At 53.9% G+C, this 24690-nt stretch overlaps 12 protein-coding genes across 12 annotated transcripts; 6 read left to right on the top strand and 6 right to left on the bottom strand.

Annotated features, from left to right (window-relative positions):
- Positions 1 to 1134: 1134 nt before the first annotated feature.
- On the bottom strand, positions 1135 to 2310 carry M409DRAFT_54021 (uncharacterized protein; the record flags this gene model as incomplete). Its single annotated transcript, XM_033812562.1, has 1 exon — positions 1135 to 2310. One exon carries the CDS (start codon positions 2308 to 2310, stop codon positions 1135 to 1137), a length of 1176 nt encoding a protein of 391 aa, XP_033668309.1.
- A 453-nt stretch (positions 2311 to 2763) lies between these two features.
- M409DRAFT_54020 (uncharacterized protein) lies at positions 2764 to 4062 on the top strand (the record flags this gene model as incomplete). The annotated part of the gene is made up of 3 exons (XM_033812561.1): positions 2764 to 3109; positions 3185 to 3508; positions 3653 to 4062. The coding sequence occupies 3 exons, from the start codon at positions 2764 to 2766 to the stop codon at positions 4060 to 4062; spliced, it is 1080 nt and encodes a 359-aa protein (XP_033668308.1).
- A 572-nt stretch (positions 4063 to 4634) lies between these two features.
- Positions 4635 to 7256, bottom strand: M409DRAFT_66025 (uncharacterized protein; the record flags this gene model as incomplete). Its single annotated transcript, XM_033816759.1, has 7 exons — positions 4635 to 4835; positions 4899 to 5188; positions 5246 to 5484; positions 5536 to 6024; positions 6079 to 6105; positions 6665 to 6793; positions 6856 to 7256. The coding sequence occupies 7 exons, from the start codon at positions 7254 to 7256 to the stop codon at positions 4635 to 4637; spliced, it is 1776 nt and encodes a 591-aa protein (XP_033668307.1).
- Positions 7257 to 8742: 1486 nt separating this feature from the next.
- On the top strand, positions 8743 to 9340 carry M409DRAFT_54018 (uncharacterized protein; the record flags this gene model as incomplete). The annotated part of the gene is made up of 3 exons (XM_033812560.1): positions 8743 to 8978; positions 9088 to 9241; positions 9311 to 9340. 3 exons carry the CDS (start codon positions 8743 to 8745, stop codon positions 9338 to 9340), a joined length of 420 nt encoding a protein of 139 aa, XP_033668306.1.
- A 1182-nt stretch (positions 9341 to 10522) lies between these two features.
- On the bottom strand, positions 10523 to 11416 carry M409DRAFT_54017 (uncharacterized protein; the record flags this gene model as incomplete). The annotated part of the gene is made up of 2 exons (XM_033812559.1): positions 10523 to 10816; positions 10880 to 11416. 2 exons carry the CDS (start codon positions 11414 to 11416, stop codon positions 10523 to 10525), a joined length of 831 nt encoding a protein of 276 aa, XP_033668305.1.
- Positions 11417 to 12028: 612 nt separating this feature from the next.
- On the top strand, positions 12029 to 13125 carry M409DRAFT_54016 (uncharacterized protein; the record flags this gene model as incomplete). The annotated part of the gene is made up of 3 exons (XM_033812558.1): positions 12029 to 12607; positions 12659 to 13003; positions 13057 to 13125. The coding sequence occupies 3 exons, from the start codon at positions 12029 to 12031 to the stop codon at positions 13123 to 13125; spliced, it is 993 nt and encodes a 330-aa protein (XP_033668304.1).
- Positions 13126 to 14144: 1019 nt separating this feature from the next.
- On the top strand, positions 14145 to 15689 carry M409DRAFT_22224 (uncharacterized protein; the record flags this gene model as incomplete). The annotated part of the gene is made up of 1 exon (XM_033806240.1): positions 14145 to 15689. The coding sequence occupies one exon, from the start codon at positions 14145 to 14147 to the stop codon at positions 15687 to 15689; it is 1545 nt and encodes a 514-aa protein (XP_033668303.1).
- Positions 15690 to 16357: 668 nt separating this feature from the next.
- Positions 16358 to 17961, top strand: M409DRAFT_66021 (uncharacterized protein; the record flags this gene model as incomplete). Its single annotated transcript, XM_033816758.1, has 2 exons — positions 16358 to 17548; positions 17644 to 17961. 2 exons carry the CDS (start codon positions 16358 to 16360, stop codon positions 17959 to 17961), a joined length of 1509 nt encoding a protein of 502 aa, XP_033668302.1.
- Positions 17962 to 18216: 255 nt separating this feature from the next.
- Positions 18217 to 18795, bottom strand: M409DRAFT_22222 (uncharacterized protein; the record flags this gene model as incomplete). The annotated part of the gene is made up of 1 exon (XM_033806239.1): positions 18217 to 18795. The coding sequence occupies one exon, from the start codon at positions 18793 to 18795 to the stop codon at positions 18217 to 18219; it is 579 nt and encodes a 192-aa protein (XP_033668301.1).
- Positions 18796 to 19680: 885 nt separating this feature from the next.
- M409DRAFT_22221 (uncharacterized protein) lies at positions 19681 to 20481 on the bottom strand (the record flags this gene model as incomplete). Its single annotated transcript, XM_033806238.1, has 3 exons — positions 19681 to 20011; positions 20073 to 20378; positions 20429 to 20481. 3 exons carry the CDS (start codon positions 20479 to 20481, stop codon positions 19681 to 19683), a joined length of 690 nt encoding a protein of 229 aa, XP_033668300.1.
- Positions 20482 to 21298: 817 nt separating this feature from the next.
- M409DRAFT_22220 (uncharacterized protein) lies at positions 21299 to 21795 on the top strand (the record flags this gene model as incomplete). Its single annotated transcript, XM_033806237.1, has 2 exons — positions 21299 to 21450; positions 21507 to 21795. The coding sequence occupies 2 exons, from the start codon at positions 21299 to 21301 to the stop codon at positions 21793 to 21795; spliced, it is 441 nt and encodes a 146-aa protein (XP_033668299.1).
- A 572-nt stretch (positions 21796 to 22367) lies between these two features.
- Positions 22368 to 24306, bottom strand: M409DRAFT_66020 (uncharacterized protein; the record flags this gene model as incomplete). The annotated part of the gene is made up of 6 exons (XM_033816757.1): positions 22368 to 22417; positions 22555 to 22970; positions 23042 to 23193; positions 23255 to 23947; positions 23999 to 24076; positions 24133 to 24306. 6 exons carry the CDS (start codon positions 24304 to 24306, stop codon positions 22368 to 22370), a joined length of 1563 nt encoding a protein of 520 aa, XP_033668298.1.
- Positions 24307 to 24690: the final 384 nt, after the last annotated feature.

Here is a 24690-nt window from a genome sequence, read left to right as displayed (position 1 = left end):
GTATGATGCTGCGAGTCGAAGTATAAATCCTGGCGCGGCTTTTGGCCAATGCTTCCCGCGAGTGAATCTGAAGCAGTGGCGATTGTCCGCAACGCAGCGGAAGACTCGAGCTCAGTGGTGACGTTTTGATATATCGTACAGCAGATGGGGCAACGATCTGTCGGCCGGGCATTGATATTGTGATGACTGCAGATTTAGCGAAGGTTGGAGAAGCATTGGGAAGCCAGCTGTTGATTGTAGGGCGCCGGAGGCCAAGCGGTCGCGGGTATCGATGGCTTATCTGTGCCGAGATCGCCCTTGTCCAAAATCCATCAAATCGGATTTTCCGAGATGGATCCGAGCTCTATATGTTGCTGTGACTATGTTCTTCAAAATCCGCCAGTACTGCCTGTGTCGAAGCTCGTCATGGCCCAGTATGGGTAGGGCGATATTAAAAGTACCGGCTCTTGCAGGGAATGCAGCGAGTGAAGAGAAGGCGTACTGTTTTCAGGCGTTCAGGCCTCCCGTGAGATGGCAGGGATCCCGGAGAATATGTGTATGCTCCGTGCCATCGACGTATGCCGAAAACACATTGCGAGTTTGAGTGCTTTCGGATCTCGTGCAGACAACATCCGATGCCAAGTGGTCCCTTCCCGACCTCTCTTTGTACGCAGCGACCTTGCTGCAAAGGCTGGCGAGCCCGGGACTACTCCGTCATGCCTGAATTGATCGGTCGGCCGTCACAGAACATGGCCTGCTGTCTTGTCGTAGATTCAAGTCTCCACAGGTTGCTCAGTCTTGTGGTTAACCGTCCAGCGTTCCAGCGTTACAGAGTTGAAGACAGTGGTGCTTGCACATCTCCGGCGAAGCATCGGTCCCATATATCTCTGTGCCTCTGTTTCTGCCATTTGCTTTCGCTCGACGCACCCTCCCTCGGCATTCCGCTCAAAGCGGAACACTCATCCCCGTCGACCCTACGCCGTCTAAGCAGCTTGGAGTACAGTCAGCAGCGCGGTCGCTTACGAAGAGGTAGAGAGACGGCAGCTCGATACGCTCCACTTTAACCAGACCAAGTAGGGTACACTGGCACGAATTTCCCGGCGTCGATTGTATTGTGTCTCTTAAGAGCTACTCAAGCCCAACCCACCAGCAGCATCAACTGGCCTCCCCAACCACCCTCGCACTCTTACTCCTACTACTCCTTCTCCTCTCCACAACCTCCACCCCGCCCTCCTCCTGCGTCCACCCAGGACCCGTCCACTCCCCATCCAACGTCGTCTCTTTCTCCAGCTCGGCCTCTTCCAGCCTCAAGTATGCCGCCTCACGACCATCTGACAACTCTTCTGATGGGGATCGCTTTCTCTTGCGGAACGTCTCAGGTGTGGAGGAGCGGCTTCGAGGCGGGCTCGTGGTGGAGGAGCGGGCTTCGGCGGCGGCGAGCAAGGATGCGAGGCGGGCGAAGGGTATTGCGATTGTCTTGTCGGCATCGGCTTCTTCAAGCAACCTCTTCGGAACGAAGTCCCGCATATTCAAAACCAACTCCCCCTCCCCCACGCTCCCGTCACTCCCCCTCACAACGACCGCATCAACATCACACCGACAAACCCCCACCCTCTTTCCATCCTCATCGACTTCCGTCCCGGGCCTCCAAACACTCACTCTCGCCTCCTTGCTTCCGGTCCCATACGCAATATCCAGTCCCACCACACATCTGATCTTGTGTCTCGAATCCACAATGTAAGTCTCCGCCAGCCGAGGCAGGCTCTTCCTCTGCTGGGAGTAACTGACCTCGACCACGCACATGGGCAAAGCGTCCCGGGAACAGTGGTAGAATGTGGCATCGGGGCTGCGGTGCGCCACGACATCCTCCTGCTCGCTTTCTTGGCTGGAATTCTCGAGTTGAGGGGCGTGTAAGGCGATGGTGGTACTCCGTCCTTTGTATACGTCTTCCAAAGCCTTCACCTCAACCGACAAGCCTTTGAGGGACTCGTAGATGGCATCATCGACCAACGCCGTGAACCTCTCATGCACCTGACTGGGCATGCGGAGCTTGAACGACCCTCCTCTCTCGCGCGGGTCGTAGTCCCAACGGAGCTTGTCCCCAAAATAACCGTCTAGTCCCTGCTGTCCGAGGCGTTGTTGGAACTCTTCTAACTGGGCCGCTGGGAGAGAGAATGGTCGGTATTCCTCGGGGTGGTTTGGGCGGGATCCGGCTTTGTGGAGGCGGATAATCCGGAGCAGGCGGTCGACGGTGGGACAATGTTGTTTCGGCGAGGACGGCGGCGACGGGGGCACGGTGGCGGAGGAGACGGGGGAATCTTTGGGCGACATATGGTGGTGGTGATGGTGGTGGTGGTGGTGGTGGTGGTGTGTTTGTATTGAGAGAGAGAAAGAGCCATGGGATGTTTTGAGGTCGGTCCGCCGACGATATGGACAGAAGTCGTGTAGCTCGGGGCGCAGCGAGGAGGTGTAGAGTGACAGAAGTGTTGGCCGAGCCAGTCACGTGTGGCCTCACTCGCTCCTTCACTCGATCCTTCACTCGATCCCTCACTCGCTCCCTCACTCGATGGACCCTGTAACGGACGGACGAACTTTCGTATTCGTAAACGCCCAAACTGCGAGGTATAGCGTCTGCACAACGCTCTATTCTCAGCACACAGCACAGCAACAGCGACACATCACACAACGTGAGAGGCTTACTCGCAATGACCCTTCTCTTCCCTTCCCATATCTCCTACAAAGTATCCCCTCCAAACACCCTTATCCTCTCCAAACAAGACCTCCATGGTCCAAAACTCCTCCCCCACCGGCAACGGCCTCAACCCAGGCGCCTGGGCCGGCGTCGGCATCGGCGCCGCGGGTTGCATTTTCGTCTTTTGTATGTGGATTTTCCGGTGGAGCAAACGCGACCGCGACAACATCGTTCGGGGCGAGGATGCGGTCGCCAAGGTGAAGCGGGCGTTTAAGATCGATGGGAAGGGCGGTTCGTCCAAGGTACGGAAGGGGACGGTGGATCATGTCGGCAAGCCGAAGCTGGAGTTGAGGAAGGCTGGGGATCACTGGCATTGGAGTGCGTTGGATGAGGAGAGGGGCATGGGGACGGTGAAGGTGCCGAGTCCGGTTGCGAAGGGTGCGTCGACCCCTCAAGGATGAACAGAACCTGAGTCGCACAATTGGATCAGAGGGCTTCCTATTTCTTTCCCAGAAGGGACAACACGCCGCTACGTCGAACCCGCTGGTCCCGGATTGGTGATGGTCTCGCTGGTCATGGGCATGTCTACACCCCACTGTCGACTCGCACGAACAGCACGACAGCAGGATTCTAGAGTGTATGTTTGCAGTCGACGGATGGAAGACCTCCCCCATACAACCGCGCAACGACGACAGGCCATGAAACCTAGCTCATTCCCACCTCTTCCGCGAAAACGATTCGCAAGACTCGTCGCAGAAGTCGGATCTGAAGCCCTCTCGTCCGGGGTCGAGACAAATCGTCTTCTCAGAGCTGAGTTCAGCAGCGACATGAATGCATGTATGGAACGCTCGTGGCGAATGCACCAACAACAGCAATAACGATGCCGAAAGAACCGGTCAATGCATGCCCAAGTCACATTCGAACCCTTCGACGCCACAGAGGACCCAAAATCGCACACTCGCTGCGACCGAACCAAACAAGGTAAACATCTTGCCAACCTCTCACGCACACCAAGTCCTATCCAAGCATTCCATCGTTCAACGCAGCACTATCGCACACTCCAACAGCTGCTAGATGCTGAAGTGAAGCCAGGGAAGCCATTTCCCCATATGGTGGCACAAACCAGCTGCATAAACGACCCTCGGGCAAAGCAGCCAGCCGTCGGCCAACAAGCACCACAACCCGAGGGAGCCATCGTCTTCGCTGCCCTTCTCTCAATCAGGACTTTCCTTTCGAGACGTCTGCCCTCGACGAGGAGACGAGGTACTCGGTCGAAGCCGAGACGTAGTTGCCCACAGTCATTCGACGATGGGTTGTCGGCGTTGACAAAGCCTTGCATCAGGGTCGATAGTATCGTCAGCGAGTTTGGACTCCCCAAAGCTACAAAGTAGTATCTCGCAACCTACAGAAGAAATCATATCTCGACAGATCTTCGATGAGTACCTGATGGTGCGTTCATACCCGGCTCGATCTTTCACTCACATACGATCGTTCCCCAACGCCATTCGCAGACCGGCTAAATTGATCGATGTTCGACTCGACGTCTTCCCAAATTCTCTTCCTCATGATTCCAGTCTCCTTCTGCTCTTCGCATCCTTAGAAGAGTATGTACTTACGTCTGCGAGATTCGTTAACTGTGTAGGTTGACTTTCACTTGGAAGCCCTTGAGCGTGGATTAGGTCTCGCTCGATTGAGGGCTCGACCGAGCGGTGCAGCCGTTTCGAATCGGAAGAACGGTGTAGGGAGGGGCCTGTAGTTGAAAACTTTCATGTGTGCCATTTTTCATGTTCTGTTCATGTTCTGCTTCCGTTTCCGCTTCTCATCATCTCCCTCCCCATGCATCCACGTTCTCGTTCTCATGCAGCGCGCACAAGCAAAGCAATCACAACCACACATCCCAAAGTCTCACAGACCCTCTCCCACGAGAAGAAAAGAATCCGCTCGATCTTGTCTCATGCCTCACCTATTTCTCCTCATCGAAATAGTTAGGACTCTCGTTGCCCCCCGTGCCATTCATCGCAACACTCTGCCTGCGCTGCTCGTTCCCGCCCTTGCGCCTCTTCCAGCCCACCAGCTGCGCCATTTCCGTCCAGAAACCGACAGGAGGGCCCAGGAAGGTCGCCTCGTAGGCGTCGATGATGGGGCGTTCCCAGACGAGGTCGGCCTGCAAATACCATATTAGTATCGGGGGCGTTTGGTATTGGGTTGGGAGTTTGGGGATACATACTTCATGCGGCCGCACAATCCTCGTCTTCTTGACAATCTTCCAGATGAAGTACAGCGGTGGGATGAATAGCTGCATCGTGTATTGGGAGAAGAAGTTGGAGACGTCCCAGGGGGTATAGCATGTATAGCCGTACATGCAGCAGACGACGAACATCCAGATACCAGCGATCCAGGCGCCGTAGGGCTGGAACCAGCCGGTGTAGGGCAGAGTGTTGCGGTCGAGACCTTGGGCTTTGCAGGCGCGGTAGAAGAAGATGTAGGTGATGCACATGGTGACGTAGTTGATCAGACCTGACATGAGACGAGTCAGCAGGGAGGGCATGGTAGGGGAAGGGAGGTTTGACGTACCGCCTCCAGTAACCAAGCTGGAGAACCAATTGATGACGACCTGCGATCCGCTGCCGCACTGCAGGAAGGCCAAGCATGGGAAGATCATAACGACCAAGAAGCAGTAGATGGGAATACCGTTGCGGGTGCACTTGGTGAAGATACGTGGAGCACGGCCTTCGAGGGCGAGGGAGTACAAGTTTCGGATAGCGCAGTAGGTGTAGGTGTTGCCCGCGGAGAAGATAGACGTCAACATCAGGCTACCATGACGTTAGCTGCTAGAACATGTCAAGAGGACGTTCGGGACTCACGCATTGACAATGTCCGGGAAGACGCTGATTCCTAGATTCGACATGGCAATGACATATGGCGAGGCGGCAGCAGAGCCGTTGCCCTCACCTCCAACGACGACGTCCTCGAGCAACGGGTCTTTCGAAGGGCAGACGATTCCCACGGCCAAAGCCCCGACGATGAAGAAGATCATGAATCTGGCATAGACCATCTTGAAAGCACCCTTAATGTACGTGCGTGGTCGGACCGCCTCAGCTGCAACGATGGAGATATACTCCGGTCCGACAACCGTAAAGAGAGCCGAATGCAGTGCTGCGAGGAAACCTTCGAACCGTCCCAGTGCGCCGGTGGAGAGGTATTCCTGAAAGGCCTGGCCGTGGTCGAAGTTGCGGAAGCCGTACGCATCATTCTGGGGGTTACCTCCCACCATGGTGATGAAGGTGAAGAAGAAGAGGGAGAAGATCAGGATGACTTTTCCGCCTGACAGCCAGAATTCGGCTTCTCCGTAGCTGCGAGGTGTTAGAGGGGTACATCGATGGTGAAGGTGGGAGATAACGACTTACGCGCCAACGGCGAGGATGTTGATGATCCTAGAGATGACATGTTAGTTCTGTGGTGTGAAGATGTGGTGACAGATTGGGGTGTGTGGACGTGGACGGGGGAATCCAGATGAAAAGACTTGTGCTGCGATATGCCAAGACATGAAAAGTAGTCGCTCTGGATGGTCACATTCTGCCAGTTCGGATTGTCGCGTTTGGTTTGAATTCAGAGGCATTGTCGTACGCTTGAGCGCTCTCGTATGTCGCATTGAATGTCGGCTTTCACGGCCCCGAATGGTCCCGTTTCGCCACTTTCGAGGATGCTCGGCAACCCTGGGCACTATCGACAGTCGCATTGGATGATCGTTTTCCACTACTGTTGTTCATCGCATTCTAGCACCCTTGCGAGATGCTACCACAGAATGCATAATTCCAGAAGTCGCATGGGCTGGGAGTCGCTCTCGCAAATTCAATCCAGTAGGCCAGCAATCCAGCCAAGTCGCATGAGCAGTCTCGCCAGATCCAAGCCGCTCTTCATTTCCAGTATCGCCGTTGGGTCACTCGCGTATATAATGTCGCTCTGGGAAAAGGAAACAGGGGCAATTCTTACGCATAACAAATAATCACCCCGATGATGATGCCCGCGAGCGGACCGGGCTCGGCGACGGTGGGACTCCAGTACGAGGCTACAAGACCAAACGCCGCAATCTCAAAGGGGATGAGGAGGGCTTCGTAGAAACTACAGAAATCAGTAAGTAAAGCATATCCTCTCTCGTTGAACAAGGGTGGTGGTGAAGATACAAAAAATTCCACCCAACCATAAACCCCAACGCCTCGTCCACCCATTTCCCGGCCAGACGGATGAAACCTCCAGAAACGGGATATGCGGTGCTCATCTCGGCGATGGAGTTGTTGACGAGGGCGAGCATGAGGCTCTGGATGGTGTAGGCGATGAGCAGGTTGCCGGCGCCGCCATTGAACAGACCCGTGCCGATGGAGACGAACAGCGCGGTGCCGATGCTGCCGCCGATGGCGATGAGCTGGATCTGGCGGTTGGCGAGGTGGCGCTGCAGCTGGTCCGCGTTGGAGACGACGTAGCCGTCCTGGATGTCGGCGGTGGTGGCGGCGTGGTTGAAGTCGGGGAGGGGCTCGCTGTTGGCTTCCGGGCCGCCGGCGTCCTTTTCGGAGCTGAACCAGCCCATGGTGCAGTATTACTCAATCAGAACGGTGGTAATCCGGGGGTGGTGCGTGGAGTGCGGAGGTCGGTGGAGGGGAAGAAAAGGTGGAAGAGAGAGAGAGTGAAGTTGTGGTTTCAGCTGAGGGTCAAAGTCAAATTGCGACAGTTGAGAAACGAGAAAGTCGAAAACTGAGACTGGCCCGTCCCGTCGTTCGTCTCTCTTTCGTCCTCCAGCTGCTGTGCTTCGCCTCGCCGCCGTGAAGGATTGTGCGACCCCACCTGCGCAGAGGCAAAGGAACGAAAGCAATGATCGCCGCCTCCCCGTCCATCAAATAGCCATCAAATGAGTACCACCATCCCACTATCTTCCCATCAAATGCCTCCCCGCCGCTCGCAATCTGCGTCCAATCAGGGCAGTAGCCCACGTGCAGGCCGCATGTTTTGGCCGATCCCTGCGGCGGCGTTGACGTCTGCCCAGTGATACGCCGCCTGTAACCGTCTGCGCCGCATCCACCATTACTACCACATTCACAACAATCTCATGTCGTACTCGATACATGCAGTCATCTCTTATACCTCCCTCTTTCAATCAATTCCAAGAGATAAGACTGTCAGCATCCACCACAACGCTAACCTTACGCAAGACGAATTCCGCTCGCATCCAACACCCCAATAAAGCAACTCTTCCACTCCAACCAAATACGAAAAATGAGCTTTCCTCTGCCCTGCGTCGCCTCCGGTTTTCCAGGAATGCCAAGTCTGCGAACGCCCATGTGATCTCGCCGTGCTCCGCGGGTCGCGACGATCGGTCCCGCTTTTGTGAAAGTGTACTTTCAGCCGCACAAGCGAGTTTGTAAGGATGCCTGAATTGGTGCCTAAGTTGGTGCCTGACATCTGAGGATGTTACTGCGAAAGGTTGCTCTTTTGGTATATCAAACTGACTGAGGCTCCGGGTCAACGGTGCCGCTATCAGTGGTGCGTACAGCGCCAGCAACAATCCTGGTTCGAGTGTGAACGCAAATCAATCCTTCGCCACGAGCCAGGATCCGCATTCCTGTTCCCTAAGGATTTGGCCGTTGATGTGGAATTGCTCCCAAGCTGCAGTACGACACCGAATCAGAAGTACGACAAGCTCTGGTCAAGCACACCCAGGACGAGGAGAACAGCTCACATCATCAGCCCTGCAGAGGGACTTTGAGAAACCCTTATAAATCCTGGCAAGCACTCGTGGGATCCTATACTGATTATTGAGTGAGACAGAACCTATTACCCCTTCCGATCAATACACCTGCCATGTGTATTGTTCTGTCCGGGTCAATCTGTCACCGTCAATCTCTCGAACGAGCTGGTCTTCGCCTTCGAGTCATTCATGCCCTCCCACAAGCCATGCACCCAACAGACTTCCCCAATTCAAGAAACACCAACACCTGGACTTCGAAAGCATGGACTGTAAACGTAGCGAAAACCCATCATCGGCAAGCCCTTGATCGTCAAGCGTACATCACTTTGACATGACATTACAACGCCCAATGGCTTCCTTTCTGTCAGCCGGCCAGGTGCGTTGGCTGGAAACGTCGGCAGGATGGAACGAACAGCCTTCATCGCGAAAAGTGGCGTTCAGGGTTGAGCATTCAGGGCTTCGGGACGCCAGTGCCACGTTCATGCGGATCGAGGACGTTGCCGCTGCTGAGGCTTACAACTTGGTGTTGTTGACTACTGGAGGGTTGGTCCAAGCAGTGATGAATCAGTAAGCTGGACATCCTGTAGCGGTTGCGCTGAGGCCTGAATGGGTGCCTGAAACCTGAGGCTGTCCTGGGCTACTACCAAGGATTGCGCTTTGAGTGATGTATGGATAGGGCTGCGGGTTTCGGTTCGACGATGCTGCTATCAGCGACCACGTGTGAAGGCCGACAAGGTCGACTAAAAGTCACGTCCTTCGCCACGAGACTGGACATTTTCCCTCGTGGATCTTACCGTCAATATGGAACGGTGAAGAGATCCAGCACGACGGTAAGTGCCACAAGTTCCAGGCAAGCAGATCGAGAGTATCCACAGCCAATGCTTACATGAGATGTGCAGGTGAGATTTGAGAACCCTAGGAATGCATAGACATGTACTTGTCGATCGTTCGCTCCTGCCAACGCTTCGTGGGATCCTGTGGTATTTACCTACTACTCTCTTCGGACGTTCGTCTTACCAGTCACGAGGAAAGGAATCTTGGGTCAATTCATCACACTCAGGCAACGACCTTTACAAAAAATCCATCCACCTTCAATTCCCTTAGACCTCGTTAAAGCCAGGACCTGAACGAATACATATCTCAACCAAGACAAGATACATCAGCACATTCCATACCAGCCCTATCAACGCAGAGTACTGCTAAATCCCAACTTCTAGTCCAGGAGAGCAGATCCTCATGATTCGACACTCCACCATCCAATGGCTTCCCTTCCTAAAGCCATCGAATGGCGTTGGCTGAAATCGTTGGCAGGATGGAACGACGCCCATCAACCGGCGGAGGAAGTGCAGGGTCCTGGAACGAACTTCGTCTCGACTCCTTGGGGTTGGTGGCGCTTCGACGACTTCGAATTGTCTCGGCTTGTCCTTCTTGCCTGGGCTCGGCAGCGACGTCTCCTGGGAGTGAGGAGGGGGTAAGCGGTACAGGGGGTTACGCTCACTGGGATCCATCGCCTGGCGGCTCGAACTGTCGCAGATTTGATGTGAAAGATGATACTTGCTCTCGCCTCACAATTTAGGGTATGGTCGCAGGCTGCTTGACGATGTTGGACTGATCGATTCAGTCTAACCAGGACTTTGAGGACGGAAGGGCATTTATCAACGCTTCTGTTTCTGCTTTCCAGACTTCCGACCTCCCGAAGGCCCAACCGTTATCGGAACGTGGTCTGGTCTTGTAAGTTAGCGGCCTTCTCTGCGGTCTGCTAGCTTAATGTGCTGGTGAAAGGGGTGTTTTTTTCCTTTGGTATCCCCTAAATTTCCATGGTTTTGCGAGGAACACTATGCTACGAAAGCCGCATGCTTTGCTCCCGGACGGCCGATGGGAAAATTATTGGGAATTCTGAGAAGACCATGCGTACCGGTGCATTTCAGTCTGCCTGCAAATGTCAGTAACCCAATGGACTGGATATTTCCAAACCACAGTGCGACAGCGAGAATCGTGCGACAAGGCGGTCTTACTGAAGCCGGCATTCAATCATTGAATCCCACCATGGCCACGAGCCTCCACTCCAAGACTTCTGGATCCCGGAAGACCAGTCTCTTCAAAGCCTACACTCACTCCAATTCACTGTACGAGCCTCTCACCGCCCTTGCCGCCGCCTCAGGAAACAACTGCCACCCATTCATCCCAATCGTACCCTTCTCCATTCCCAACTCCCTCTCCCACTTCAGCATAGCCTGTCGATTGACCTCCATAGTCTCCACATTCATACACATACAGGGTGCACCCGTATCCGACCCAAACACCACCCTCTCTGCCCCAAGATGCCTAACAGAAACGCCAATCCCATCCTCCGCCGCCGCGGCGATATCAACCCAGAGCTTCTGGACCTGCTCCTCAATCTCTTCCTTCGTAACGTGAGTAGGATTCGGAACCTACGCCTCCGTCCCCACCATCTTCAGCCTACCCACATTCGCCAGAAACCCGCCCGCGCAGTTGGCGTACACATGCCGAACCCTCGGAAACCGCAGGAAGTGTTTGCGATAGACCTGGTCGATAATCACCCGCTGCATCTCGTACGTCACCTCCATCAATGCCCCAGGCCTTCCATCCACGCTGGGATCGTTGGGGTCGGGATGCGCCCATACCACGGCTTTCAGCTCGTCCAGCCGCGCCCAGACTGCGTCCAGAGAGGGATCTGACAACTTCACGCCGTTGCGGATCGGGTTGACCCAGAAGCCATCACAATGCAGCTCGTCCCGACCGAACTCGATCTCCCGCAAACACGCCTCAGCGTCGTCGGTCGGCAGACCACATAACAACCCCAACCTCGTCGGGTGTTGCCTCACCAGTTCCGCGCCGTAGATATTCGCTTCGCGGATCTGGGACGAGGGCACGACGGGGCAGCCGAGCATGCCCATTTGGATTTCGTGGGCGTCCATTGTTGCGAGGGTTTTGTCGATCGACCAGGAGAAGTTCGGGTCGATGAGGAACTTGTTCTCGCGCATGTGGGCGATGGCGGAGCGGGCTTCTTGGGGGGAGTGTGGAGGGAGGGAGGGTGTAGTGGACGTGGATGTCGAGCCAGCCTTGGGGCGTCGGTGGGCCTTTCGCCGTGCTTGGGGTGGGATCTGCGGTCATGTTTCTCTCGGGACTACTTTCTTCTTCTTGTGCTGGCTCTATCTTTGGCTCTGCGCTTGAGGATCAGTCTCGATCTCGTCGAAGATGGTATGGCAGGGAGAAAGATGTGAGGTACTTCATGGCAAATCTAATCGATCTGTAGCGTCGAAGTCAACGCCCGGAAGATCGATCCGCCAATTCGAGGCCGTGATCGCCGAGACGGCATAGCGCTGAAGAGTATGCGGGCGAATGTGTTCCTGCGGGAAATCGGGAGTTCCTGCCCCGTTCGTGATTGCTAATACTTTCATCGTGGGGGAAGCTAAGAAGGGCAGGATGTTGGTGGTCAAGAGGAGGCGCAAAAAGGACAAGATATGTTCGGATGGCTGCCATCACCACTCCAGCGGTGCTGACCTTAAAGTCCAAATACGGACTGCTTCCACCGTTGAAAGCACAGGCGTTATTGTTTCTCCTGCTGTGTCCCTTTGAGGCCCACAAACCGTGCAATGGCAACGCCGAACCTAATCGTAGTCCTAGGAGCCACCGGCCAGCAAGGCGGCTCCGTCGTCAACACCTTCCTCGCCCAACCTACTCATTGGCGAGTCCGAGGCATTACCCGCAATAAAACCAGCGCCAAAGCACAAACCCTCGCCTCACGAGGCGTGGAAGTCGTAGAAGCGGACATGTCGACGCCCTCAACCCTCACTGCAGCCTTCCGTAACGCCCACGCCATCTTCGCCGTCAGCGACTTCCTCGGCATCTACTTCGATCCCAAGAACGCGGACCGCCCGAAACCAGGTCAGGCTCTCAATGCATGGGTTGCCGAAGAGGAGGCAAGGCAGCTCAGGAATGTCATTGATGCGGCGGCGGAGGTGGAGGGTCTGGAGAGGTTTGTGTTCTCGAGTCTTTCGAATGCGAGCAAGTGGTCCAAGGGGAAGTATACACATATCTACCACTTCGACAGCAAGGCTTCTGCGGAGGAGTATGGAAGGAGGGAACACCCAAGCCTTTGGGCGAAGACGAGCGTCTTCCAAGGGGGGATTTTTTTGAATTTCTTTACTAGTCCGGCGGGGAGGCCACAGAAGGTACGTTCCTCCCTTGGCTCCCATGTTGGAGCCGCTAATCTGTGAAATCAGTCCCCCAACGGAACCCTAACCTTCACAATCCCCTGGCCTCCCACCCTCCAACTCCCCTGGCTCGTGCCCAGCGAAGACACCGGGCCCCTCGTGCACGCCCTAATTCAGTCCTCACCCGAACAAAGCCTCCTCGGTTACAGGGAATGGGCCTCCACGCACGAGATCGCCGCAAAACTATCCACCCTCTTCAACGTCCCGACCAAAGTCGTCAAAGCAGACCCTGAGGCGTTCTGGGCAGAAATTCTTTCGCCGGGGTTGGTCCAAGAGTTTACGGAGTTCTTTGAGTATTGGGAGGAGTTTGTGTTTGAGGCTCAGGAGTCGCCTAGGATTGTGAGGCCGGATGATGTGAGTTGTTCTAAGCGCTTTTGGTGAAGTTTATGGCACTGATTTGTGTACAGCTGGAGATCAAGGCTCAACTTCCAGGCATTGAGGGGTGGATTAAGAAGCAGAGCTGGGGATTTGACTGATGATGGGATGAGCTATGAAATATTCCTGGAGGAAGGGAGTATGGGACCAATAGGGGTAGATTAAAAGGGCCGAGATCAGTCTCTTGTCGATGGACCCTGATATTACAAAGCATTGCATGAGTAAAATCTACACTATATGCAACGTCAAGGTGCCGCGCCACGGCGCAGTGACCGTGATACATCATACAGTCCCCTGGAGCCTCTCCTCGTATTCATCTCCATCGCACGGTGAACCATGATAGAGCTTTGTGCATATTTTCCAAGTTTGTACACCCATATCTACTCGGTTCTCCACTCACCAATGAGGCGGATACGTACAAGATGGCCGTCATCCCACAGCCGGCAAGGGCAAAGCGACGTCTCCATGTTCCTGCATTTCACACCATCCTTCTGTAATCCACCCGACTCTCATGAGCATCAGAAACATCCTTAGGATGCTACCTAGTGCTGACGATGCTTAGCAAAAGTAGCCAGGCACCAGGGGCAGGTAGGATAGTAGGATTGAAGGAAGTGCAGTCATCTCAAAATCCTGTCTTGAAAACACACAAAACTGAATCGAAAGCAGAGACAGAATTATTTTCCTTCCACGTACACCGAATTGCATGCTCCCCGTCAGTCAATAGCGAGCGATGTGAGACTGGAATTACATTCCGGGCGGAAGTCGATTCCGGCGATCGGGCGGTGATTCAGCCAGGCCGAGAAGGGCTTGCTTTTTGTACTTCGGTACTGCCACCGCCGTTCAAGGCATTGGGAGGAGCAATTTCCTGAAAATCGCAGCACTTGGCAAAGAATAGACGTTTCACGGCCGACGGGTAATCCGAGAACCCGAGTGGAGAGGCACTGCTGCGGCTTGGTGCATCAGAGGCACAACGCTTGCGGCTCAGTCAAACCGAAGATGTAGGCATGTCGACGCATGGATACCAAACCTGGTTCCTTAATTAGGAGCCAGGTTCCCACGACGGTCTGCGAAGGACACTCGTCTCCTGCTTTCTATGAAACAAGGTTGCACCACTAGTACGATGTTGGTAGATCACTCCCTCGCCATCTTGTACATCCTCGCCTTCTTCTTCGCCATCCTCTACATCTACAGCCATGCCGCATCGCCTCTCCGCTCAATCCAAGGCCCATTCCTCGCCCGTTTCTCTCGCCTCTGGTACTTTTCCGCCGTTTCCAGTGGCCGCTTCGAAACGATCAACGCCTCGCTGCACGCAAAGTATGGCAAAATCGTCCGCCTAGCACCAAATCAATACAGCATCAGCGACCCATCCGCAATCCAAACCATCTACAAAACCCGCCATGGCGAGACGCCGTTCCGCAAGTCCGACTTCTACTCTGCGTGGCAGGCACCCAACAAGCCGAATATCTTCACGGAGAGGGACCCCGTGGCGCACACTCGGGATCGAAAGAAGTTTCATGCGGCGTATACGATGAGCACGATGACGACTTATGAGAAGTATGTGGACGACTGTGTTGAGATCTTGTGCCGACGGATGGAGGAGGTACAGCAGAGTGGGAAAGAGGTGGACATGTCGTGGTGGTTGCAGTGTTTTGCTTTTGATGTGATCGGGGAGATCTCATTCTCGAAACGATTCGGGTTTCTGGATCGTGGCGAGGATCAGAGCGGTCTGATCGAGAACGTCCATCGGACTACGAAATACTCGGTGTTGATGGGGATGTTTCCCGAGTGGCACGTGTTTTACTTCAATACGCTTCAGCTTTTGGGGAAGCTTGGGTTCGGGAAAGGGGCCGGAAAGCAGTATCTGCGGGATTTCACATTCAGGAGCATGGGCGAGCGGCAGAAGAAGGTTAAGAAGGAACGTGACGTGACAACTACGGCTGAAGACGACAATTACATGCCGAAGGACTTCATGACCAAGTTTATCGAGCAACACCAAAGGGATCCAACACACTTCACCCTCGACGATACCATCAACGGTGTCTTGGGCAACATCAACGCTGGCTCCGACACAACCGGCGTAGCCCTCAGTGCTATCATGTACTACCTATTGGCGTCCCCAAGAGTACTGCAAAGACTCAGAGACGAGCTCTCGCAGCAGCAAGTCTCGGATCCAACGACGTTCAAAGAAGTCCAAAGCCTGGAGTACCTTCAGGCAGTCATCAAGGAAGCTATGCGGCTACACCCCTCGATCGGCGTTCAGCTACCACGAGTCGTACCAAAGGGTGGAGCAATCATCACAGGTCAATTCTTCCCCGGTGAAACTATCGTCGGCTTAAACCCATACGTCCTCCATCACGACAAAGATGTCTTTGGTGGGGACGCCGACGCTTTCCGACCAGAGAGATGGTTGAGGAGCGAATGCGACGCCGCGACGTTGGCGCGGATGGAGAACACCTGGTGTCCTTTCGGGGCTGGCTCTAGGACGTGCATTGGCAAGAACGTGAGTCTGCTGGAGATGTCCAAGTTGGTGCCGCAGTTGGTAAGGAGGTTTGACTTTGAGATGAGTGACGGGTTGGAGAGGGAGGGGCTGAAGACGTATAATGAGTTTTTCATACAGATCAGGAATCTGAGACTGAAGGTGGTGAAGAGGAGATTGGAGGTGTGAAGGAGGTAGTTGGGGGAGTGTACATATCCTCTTGGGAATCTTTTTTTATAAGTGTGGCACTAAAAGCTATCCAGAAGAAAAAAGGCATGCTATACATCAACTTTCCTTGTTCTGAAAGCCATCCTCGTTGTGCTATGTATTCAAAGTATATCTCATAACTTGCAAGACATAAGCAGAAAACAGAAGGGGTACAACCGCCAGCTCCCCCGTTCAAAACCATCTAGTCGTGTCCTTGACACCGCTAAATTACGACAGACAACGATGACGGACCCTTGAGTAGCCATCCCTCAAGCCTATGGGACGCGCGGGTCCGAATCATATCTTCGGGGTTACGAAGGCATCATGCCGAGTCGACGGCTAATGCATACAGGCTGCTAATTCCCCATATTCACATTGAGGAGACGGGAAATCTTGGGAAGCCCTTGCATTAACACCGTGCCAAGAGGTGGCCATCGTCCGGCCTTTCGTTGTCGTGCCCGCAGTCAAAAGACCCAAAGCCTGCCGGACCGTTAACAATAGAAGACTGACAACTTCAAGCCTCTGTCCTCAAATCTCCATCTAGAGCCGTTAGCTCCAACAATATGTCTGTCTTTGAGATGAACTTTAGTGAATTCCCAACTCACGAACAATCGGCAAAGCTTCCCACTCCAGATCTCGATAAGAGCATCATGAACATCGATACAGACGTCCTCATCATCGGCGGTGGCTTCAGCGGCATGTACGGGATTTACTGGATGCGCAAACTAGGCCTGAAAGTCAAGCTCCTCGAGGCCGGGTCGGACTTTGGAGGGACATGGCATTGGACCCGCTATTCCGGCGCTCGCGTGGATAGTGAGAGTCCCTACTACGCGTTATCGATTCCCGAAGTATACAAAGACTGGGTCTGGAGCGAGCGGTTCCCTGGGCACGAGGAGCTGCGAAGGTATTTCGCCCATATTGACAAAGTGTTGGATCTTAGGAAAGATGCAATCTTCAATGTGACGATGACTTCGGCTTCTTTCGATACCCATCGCGGGCAGTGGACGGTTCGTTGCCACGATGGGAGATTTGCGAAATGCAGGTATCTGATCATGGCCACGGGTTGCAATAGCAAGGTCTATCGACCGGACTTGGAGGGCTTGCACAAGTACGAAGGGCACTTGATCCACTCTGCACGATGGCCAGAAGCAGATGTTGATGTCCGTGTAAAGCGTGTCTGTATCATCGGCTCAGGAGCGACTGGTGTGCAACTTGTCCAGAACCTTGCGGTCCACGCCTGTGAACTCACGGCTTGTGTCCGAACGCCCAATACAGCCCTTCCTATGCAGCAACGCCAGATGACAGTTGGGGAACAGAGAATGACGAAGAACTTCTACCATTCCATCCTTCGCAGCTCGCGAAACAGCTGGGGTGGTTTCCCCTACGAACCCCCATGGAAAGAATGGAGTTCAACAACCGCTGAAGAACGTCAAGAATACTTCGAAGAGCTTTGGGTAAGGGGAGGATTCAGCTTCTTCGTGTCCAACTACGCAGAGCTGCTCTACGACAAGAAGATTAATGCAGAAGTGTACGACTTTTGGGCGAGAAAGGTACGAGCGATCATCCACGACCCGGTCAAAAGAGACATCATGGCGCCTCTGGAGCAACGGCATTGGATCTTCACGAAGCGACCGTCTTTGGAACAAAACTATTACGAAGTGATCGATCGTGATAATGTCAAAGTCGTGGATCTTCACAGACATCCTATTAGGGCTTTTACTGAGAAGGGCATCATCTTCGCCGACAATGACGAGCAAGACTTTGACATCGTCATCCTCGCCACGGGCTACGACAACGTCACAGGGACTTTGCTAGACGCCGGACTCATCGACATCGACGGAGTCAGTCTGAAGGATAAATGGAAGCACGGCACTTACACTTCTTGGGCCTCACGATCCATAAAATGCCGAACCTCTTCGTGACATACTCTGCGCAGGCTCCCACAGCCCTCTCAAACGGCCCTCCTTTAGCTGAGATCCAGATCGAATGGATCGGCTCCGCAATCGAAAAGATGCGTAAGGAGAACATCAAGTGCATCAATCCTACACTTTCTGCGGTGGAGGAATGGCGCAAGACCGTGCATGATATCTGTAATCGCACACTTTATCCGGAGACGACGAGTTGGTTCATGGGTGCGAATGTTCCTGGTAAGCCAAGGGAGGCTTTGATTTACCTGGGAGGTTTGAACACGTACGGAAGCGTGATTCATGCCGCCCTGGACAGTTGGGAGGGCTTTGAGGTTGTCGAGGAATGATAAGGGTGAGCTTTCTTCGACTCTGTTGACGTATGTTAGGAAAATTCGGTGCAGGCATGTCATCCTTCTTTCCTCAATGCGATAGAACACATATTTTATAAAAGCAGCATGAAAAAAAGGCACATTTCACAGCCACTAACCCAGCAGCAACGAACACAACGACCGTCCACTATTCATCCCTCCTCAGCCAGAATCCATGCAGATCCATCACTACACATCCCCAGCATCCCAAGTATCATGTACACCTTCCACCGCTCAAGAAGTCCCATTTCCCGGCACACTACAAAACTCAATCGTCGGCGGCTCCTCCTCCAACTCCTCAGCCATATCATCATCCATCGTCGTCGCATTCGAGTTCGTCAAAAAATCCGTCGTAGACCTCAACATTGCACAAGCCTCCTGCACGCCCTCCTCACTACTGGGACACTCCTCCCCATAATAAAGATGCTCCCCAACCTCCAACGGACACGCACACGTAATATCACCCCCATCCTCCGGCACATCGCACAGAGCGCCGTTGCACTGCGCCCAGGGCCCCGCATTCGCGCCCTCACAGGGGAAGACGTATATGTTGGAGGCGGTGTTTTCGAAGGAGAAGGAGGAGATGTTGTAGGTCTCGCGGTCGTCGCAGGTGGTGATGCCGATGTTGAGGCCCGTGTAGGGGCCTTGGCAGGTGCAGGTTACGTAGGTGGAGTTGCCTGGGATTGTGGTGCAGAGGGCGGTGGAGCAGAGGATGTAGGGCCCGTTGCAGAGAACTGGAGAGGAGGTTGTTTCGATTGCGTGGAGGAGAGTTGGGAGGGCGAGGAGGAGGAGGGATGTGGTGGATTGGAGCATTGTGGGTGATGATGAGGCTTTTCTCTTCTCGAAGGTTGTGAGAGGTGGAAGATTTGATGGCTAACAGGATGAAGTGAGGAATTTTTGTGTTGGACTATGCCAGTCGTCCTGGTTTCGTGTCGAGTTATATACATCGCTCCAGGCATCGCTATGGTCATTCATCTGGTAGAGGCATTACGCTTCAGTCCCGTTTACTAGTCCCAAATCGAATAGGTATCCGAATTACCAGCCTTGCGAGCCCTCAGCATCAATGTTTCAGTCCACTGTGTCAGCGCCGTACGGGTGCGGTGATGTAGGAGTGGAATATGTTCAGTGGCAAGTGGAATCCACGCAAGGCCTCCCTGCATACTCTTTCCATTATTGCGAGGACATGCATTTTGTGAAAGAGTATTGTCTGCATGGCGAGCGATACAAGAGGAGTCCCAAGGTCTGATGACATCTTCTCCAGCGAAAACATCCACCGACCGACCACTCAGCCTCGTCAGTCAACGCACGCTAAGACTCAGTCCCCGAAACCCCGAAACATGTCAGCTTGAGAAAGGCGCAGCGGTCCAAGCCGAAGAACGGTCTTTCGTTTAAGACGTATGCTGTAGGAACCGGCTCCTTGCGGGGAAGTTGGGGTAGGGCTCTCAGGCTAATACGTTTTCTTAGGGCCAACTCTATGGCTCTGTTCTTCTGCTCAACACAACGTACTGGGTTTCTGGTCTTGCGAGTCTGGAAATTATGACGTTACCCGAGCTGCCATGAGTTCACGTACACGAATAGAAGCAACGCCCCCAAGGAGCAACTGACAATTCGATCTCTAGCGCTTGGAGAGTCTGCCAACCACCATCAACGATCATTTGCCCTTAGACACCACCGCAGCCGCTCAGACCTTCCACAATCTCACTTCCCTCCCCCCTCCACCTTCAATCTCCCCTCTAACTCCCCCAACAACTTCTGAAGCCTCTCCACCCTCTCCTCATCCCGCTTCCCACCCTCCTTTCCATGCCCCTCAGTACTAACATACAAATCCGGATAATTGGCCTGCTGATCTGCGCGGGCCACATCAAACAACTTCTGCAGCCGCGCCTTCTCAGCCCGAGGATCCAGGTCGCCGTCATTCGTGATGAAGGATCGCTCGGAGCTTTCGATCTCGAGCAGGAGTGCTTGGTATTGGTCGCGGGCTTTGCGGTAGCGTTGGGGGACGCCTTGGCCTTTTTGCCAGGCGAGGCAGCTATGTACACAGGTTGGTCAGCCTCTCCACTGTAAATGGTAAGGATAGTGAAGGGACGTACCCGGCGAGTACGGTGTTTATCGCTCCGAGAACAGTCAAGCTAACAGGATGCGTATCCTTATACGCCGACAGAGCCGTGAACGTCGCTGCGAGCAAGATCTGCAGCATATACAGCGAGTTGTTGATATAGCTCGTCAGGGCGTACTGGATTCGCAGACGGCGTTCTTCAGCTTTGATCCGTTGGTACAGGCCAACGTTGTCGCTTCTAGAGTTGGCTTTCTGTCCTGCATTGGCGGCGTCTGTCTGGCGGGTCGTGAGGGAGGGGTGGGTGTGGATGCCCACGAGGAGCTGGAAGAGGCCTAGAGGCCTAGAGGCGTTTGGCTGTTGGATCTGTCTGGTGATGGGGCATCGCGGGACGAGATGGTCGAGGTCATGTCGCCTTTCTCGATGTCAATCATGCTGGTCGCCATTGTCGTACAGAACTTGAGGAAAGGGGTTTGTGAGTCCTGCAGACAGGATGGGAGCAGTTTGGCTTATATCAACCATTGCCATCTCGTGACGAGATACATAAACTTCTCGTCAAGCTCCCGTGGCTGCATAGAGGTAAGCGACGATGCAGACCCAGCACTTCACAAACCATATAATACCCTGCAGCCAACATGCATTTTTGAAGTCAGAAACGTGTATTGGTGATGTTCTGCGCGATGTGGCGTAGCCAAGGAAGTATGAAAGTGTGGCGTGACCTGATGGTCTTGACGGAAGAAGCTCTCGAGGCTGCGGGCCAGGCCTTGTGGAAGCGTCGTGGCGTAGCTGAATAGCTGCATGGTGCTGTACATATGTATTTTGCCAGTCCTCTATTTCTGATGTCTGATGCTCTGGAACGCAGACTCTTCTGGTCTTCGTTCACTATCATGACATTCTGGAGCCGTTCACGCAAGGCCTCTGCTCACAGCCCGATGATTTATCAAACGCACGATGCATTACAACCATCGTCGTCCCAACTCGCCTATAAATTCTTATTCAACATACTCTCTACCGTATTCGCAGAAAGAAAGCGAAACGACTTGAAAACCTCTTCACATTGTGGCCATTTGGCGGTACAGCCAATAAAAACATCAACATAAGCTGACCAGATGTACGAATTCCGCAGACACTGATTCTTACCACGAAAACCTACCGTAGACTCGGGAACACAAGATAAATTTTTTCAATGAAATAAACCCTCCCACAATCCTCTCTTAAGAAATCTCCCATTCAACTCTCTCCTTCCATCACACACCACCAACAATGAAGTTCGCCGCCCTCCTCCTCGCAGCAGCAGCAACCCTCACAACCGCCACCTACATCGACGGCCTCGGCGGCTTCGAATACTGCAAAGACGATAACAACTACCGCATCACCCTCGACACCGTCAACCTCTGTCCCACGACTCTGACCCGGTACATCCCTCCCCCTACCCCCATTTATCCCCCGAACCACTAACAAAACCCTCTAGCGGGGAACCCTTCTCCCTCCACGTCAACGGCACCAGCGCCACCTCTCTCTCCTCCTCCACAACCCTCGAAATGAAATTCAAAAAGGGCATCCACAAGAAGTCCTTGGATCCCGCGCCGGTGTGCGACTCGAAGAAAATGAGTTGTCCGACGCAGGAAGTCGATGTACGCGCGGATGCGGTGGTTCCGGAGAAGATACATCACGGCGAGTGGAAGTTTACGGTGAAGATTCGGGATGGGAAGAAGGAATTGGCGTGCTTCAAGACGAAGGTTAGGGTTGAGAAGCCGTAGGTGGTGGATGAATGTTGGGGTCGCTGAAGGGTTGGATATTTTTGCGCCTCTTGAGCAGAGGCCCGGGGGGTGGTTTGGATGAGGTTTGGGCGGGGTTGGGAGAAGGGGGAATTGTTCTCTTCCTGAGCGACGCTGGTGCGTTGGAGGACGGCCTCGGTCTCCATTTACGATGGTTGACTAGGTTTGGACGACAGAGATGTGTGCGACGTACGACTTTTGGTACGTGTACCTCGAGATCAAAGGCGAGTGTACTGCTGAGGAGCATCTGCTAGATTGATTCAGAGATGGCCTTGACGCGGAGCGATATGGCTCACTGAGATATCGACATTTTCTCTTGTGCACTGTCAATCCAGGATCGAAGTCGAACTAGAACTTGCCTCATTCTTACCTTTTCGACGACATCTTGCGCCGCTCGGCGAGGTTTCGTGTCTTCTGACTCCCACACATGCGTGCGGGTCCATCGTCGAATTCACTCGATTGGAAGAAGACCCCTGCTTTGTTGATTTGTACTTGACGTTCCATGATCGCAGGGCGATAGGTATGCTTCGTCTATCCCACCCGGCTTCGGTCGACTAGCCATCGAGGGAAGAACACTTCTTTGGGAGGGCATTGTATTGTATCACTGCGACAGATTCTATCCGTCTCTATCAGTACGCAATCAATTCTCCAACCGAATCTCCCCCTCCCGCCTCCTCTCAACTCCACCAAGTTCCTCCGCACTAACCCTCCCCTTCCCACCATCTTCCCTCTGAACCTCACCACTCTCCTCCCCCCCTTCGACAACAGTATCATCCCCCTTTCGTCCCTTCCTCCTCTGATCCCTTCTATGCATCCACCACACCACCCCCGTAATCCCAAACTGCGCCACAAACGCCACCGTCGAGAACACAAACCCCTTCCGGAATCGCGGACTGTCACTCGCCGGGTAGGTCAGGATCGGCACCCAGGCGTTGAAGGCGTAGCCGAGAGAGTTCATGAGGCCGAGGACGATGGTGCGTTCTTCGGCGTCGGAGGTGCAGATTTCGTTGGCCCACGACATGCTGATGGGGCCGTAGGGGACGCTCGCCCGGTACATTTCGAAGGCGAACCATTTGAGGCCGCTCGGGACGAGCCATATGGCGAGGATGAGGGAGCAGAAGAAGCCCCAGAAGGTGGAGAAGGACATTATTGCTGGGCTATATCATCCCACACAATTTAGCATGATATGGGGATGTGGAGAGAGTCGGGGGGAGAGGAGTTTGCTTACCGATTCCGGAAGTAATCCGATGCGATGGCGAAGAGGACGGTCGTGACGGCCTGGACGGCGGATTGCGAGGTGGGGATGATGTTGACGAGGGGGATGGAGTAGTTTTGGGATTTGAGCCAGAGGGAGAGGGGGTTGATGGAGGAGGAGGGGCCCTATTCACCATCAATCAGTATAGAACATTCTTTCACATCCGAGAAGAGTGTTAGGACTTACCGTATTGATGAAAATGATGTACAAAATGCACAATAAATAAACATGCCATCTTCCAAAGATGCGTTTCCACGCATCCCAGCCCAACCCCTTCCTCTTCGCCCGTCCCACGATATCCATCCTCTTCTGTGCCAGGGCGATCTGGTCTTTGCGCAAGTACCACGCTCTCGAATTCTCAGGCAAGTCGGGGATCATGAATACTCCCGCAAGGGCGATCGGGGCGGAAATAACCCCGTCCATGATGAAAAGCCACTGCCATCCTTCCATACCCCGAACGCCGTTGAGGCCTTTGTACACGCCCGCTTGGAGGTACCCAGAGAACATCGACGCCAGCGCGGACGAAGCGTGGAAGATACAGGCTCGTTTGGCCAGCTCGGAGGGTTTGTACCAGCTGCCGAGGATCATGTGCGCAGCAGGATAGAAGATACTCTCCGCCAGACCAACAAAAAAGCGGATAGCGATAACGTGGTTCGAAGTCTTGGCGGCGGCGAGACAGAACGTTAAAACAGTCCATATCATTTCGCAGAACGGAATCCAATAGCTGGGGCGTATTTTGGTGAGCAGGATCTGGGAGGGAATCTGGCCGACGACGTAGCCGACTGTCCAGGCGGTGTCGACGAGGTTGATTTGGTCCGTGTCCATGTGCAGGGCTTCTTTCATGCCGGAGACGTAGGCGTTGGCGATGTTGGTTTGGTCCTGATGTTTCTGTCAGCTGGATAGATGGTTGTTGGAGTGGAAAGTGCTTACAAGGTTTTTGATGAAGTATCCAAGTGAGAGGATGATGAGGACGGAGACATCGAGGCGTTGGATGAATGCTGTTTCTTCCTGGATAACACATCATTAGTATCACAGTCTCTCGAGTTTGAATCTCGAATACTGACCTTCGACCGCCCAGGCTCATAGTCCCAAATATACGCCCACCAAGGAATCTTGGGCTTCCCCTCCGCATCAACCCTCACAGGCGGCAACGCCACACTACTCTCGACATCGCTCTCCTCGGGCGAAGCAGCATACGCAACGGCCGTCTTCTCCTTACCATCAACAGACGTAGCCATGTTGAATGAAGAGGAGGAAGAAGAAGAAGCAGACGGACTGCCTCTCTCGTGCGCCAGCAAAGGGATCTGCTCGACGGCGTCTGGCGAGAGGGACCGGCCACGTTTTGACGAGCCCATGGCCGATGCTGATCGATTAATCAGACCATGCAACTCCACGCACGCACACGCACGCAGATAGTGAACGGGTCCGTGGTCTGGCGCGGCGAGGCGAAAAGGCTAGTTCTTGGGCTCTTCTGCTGTTACAGTAGCACGCAATACCCGTTGAGGGAATCGCTACTCGCTCGCGTGCGGTCTTGTCGCTGCATGCATATCTTCTTCTTTCTTGCTACTCGCTCGTCGATTTCTCTGTGCTTGGTATACCGACGCCAGCGTAGTTTCATGCGT

This window comes from Zasmidium cellare (genome assembly GCF_010093935.1).
Source record: "Zasmidium cellare ATCC 36951 unplaced genomic scaffold M409scaffold_15, whole genome shotgun sequence".
In the NCBI taxonomy this organism is placed as follows: domain Eukaryota; kingdom Fungi; phylum Ascomycota; class Dothideomycetes; order Mycosphaerellales; family Mycosphaerellaceae; genus Zasmidium; species Zasmidium cellare.
The sequence above is the reverse complement of the archived record's forward strand: the minus strand, read 5'-3'. Positions and strand labels throughout refer to the sequence as shown.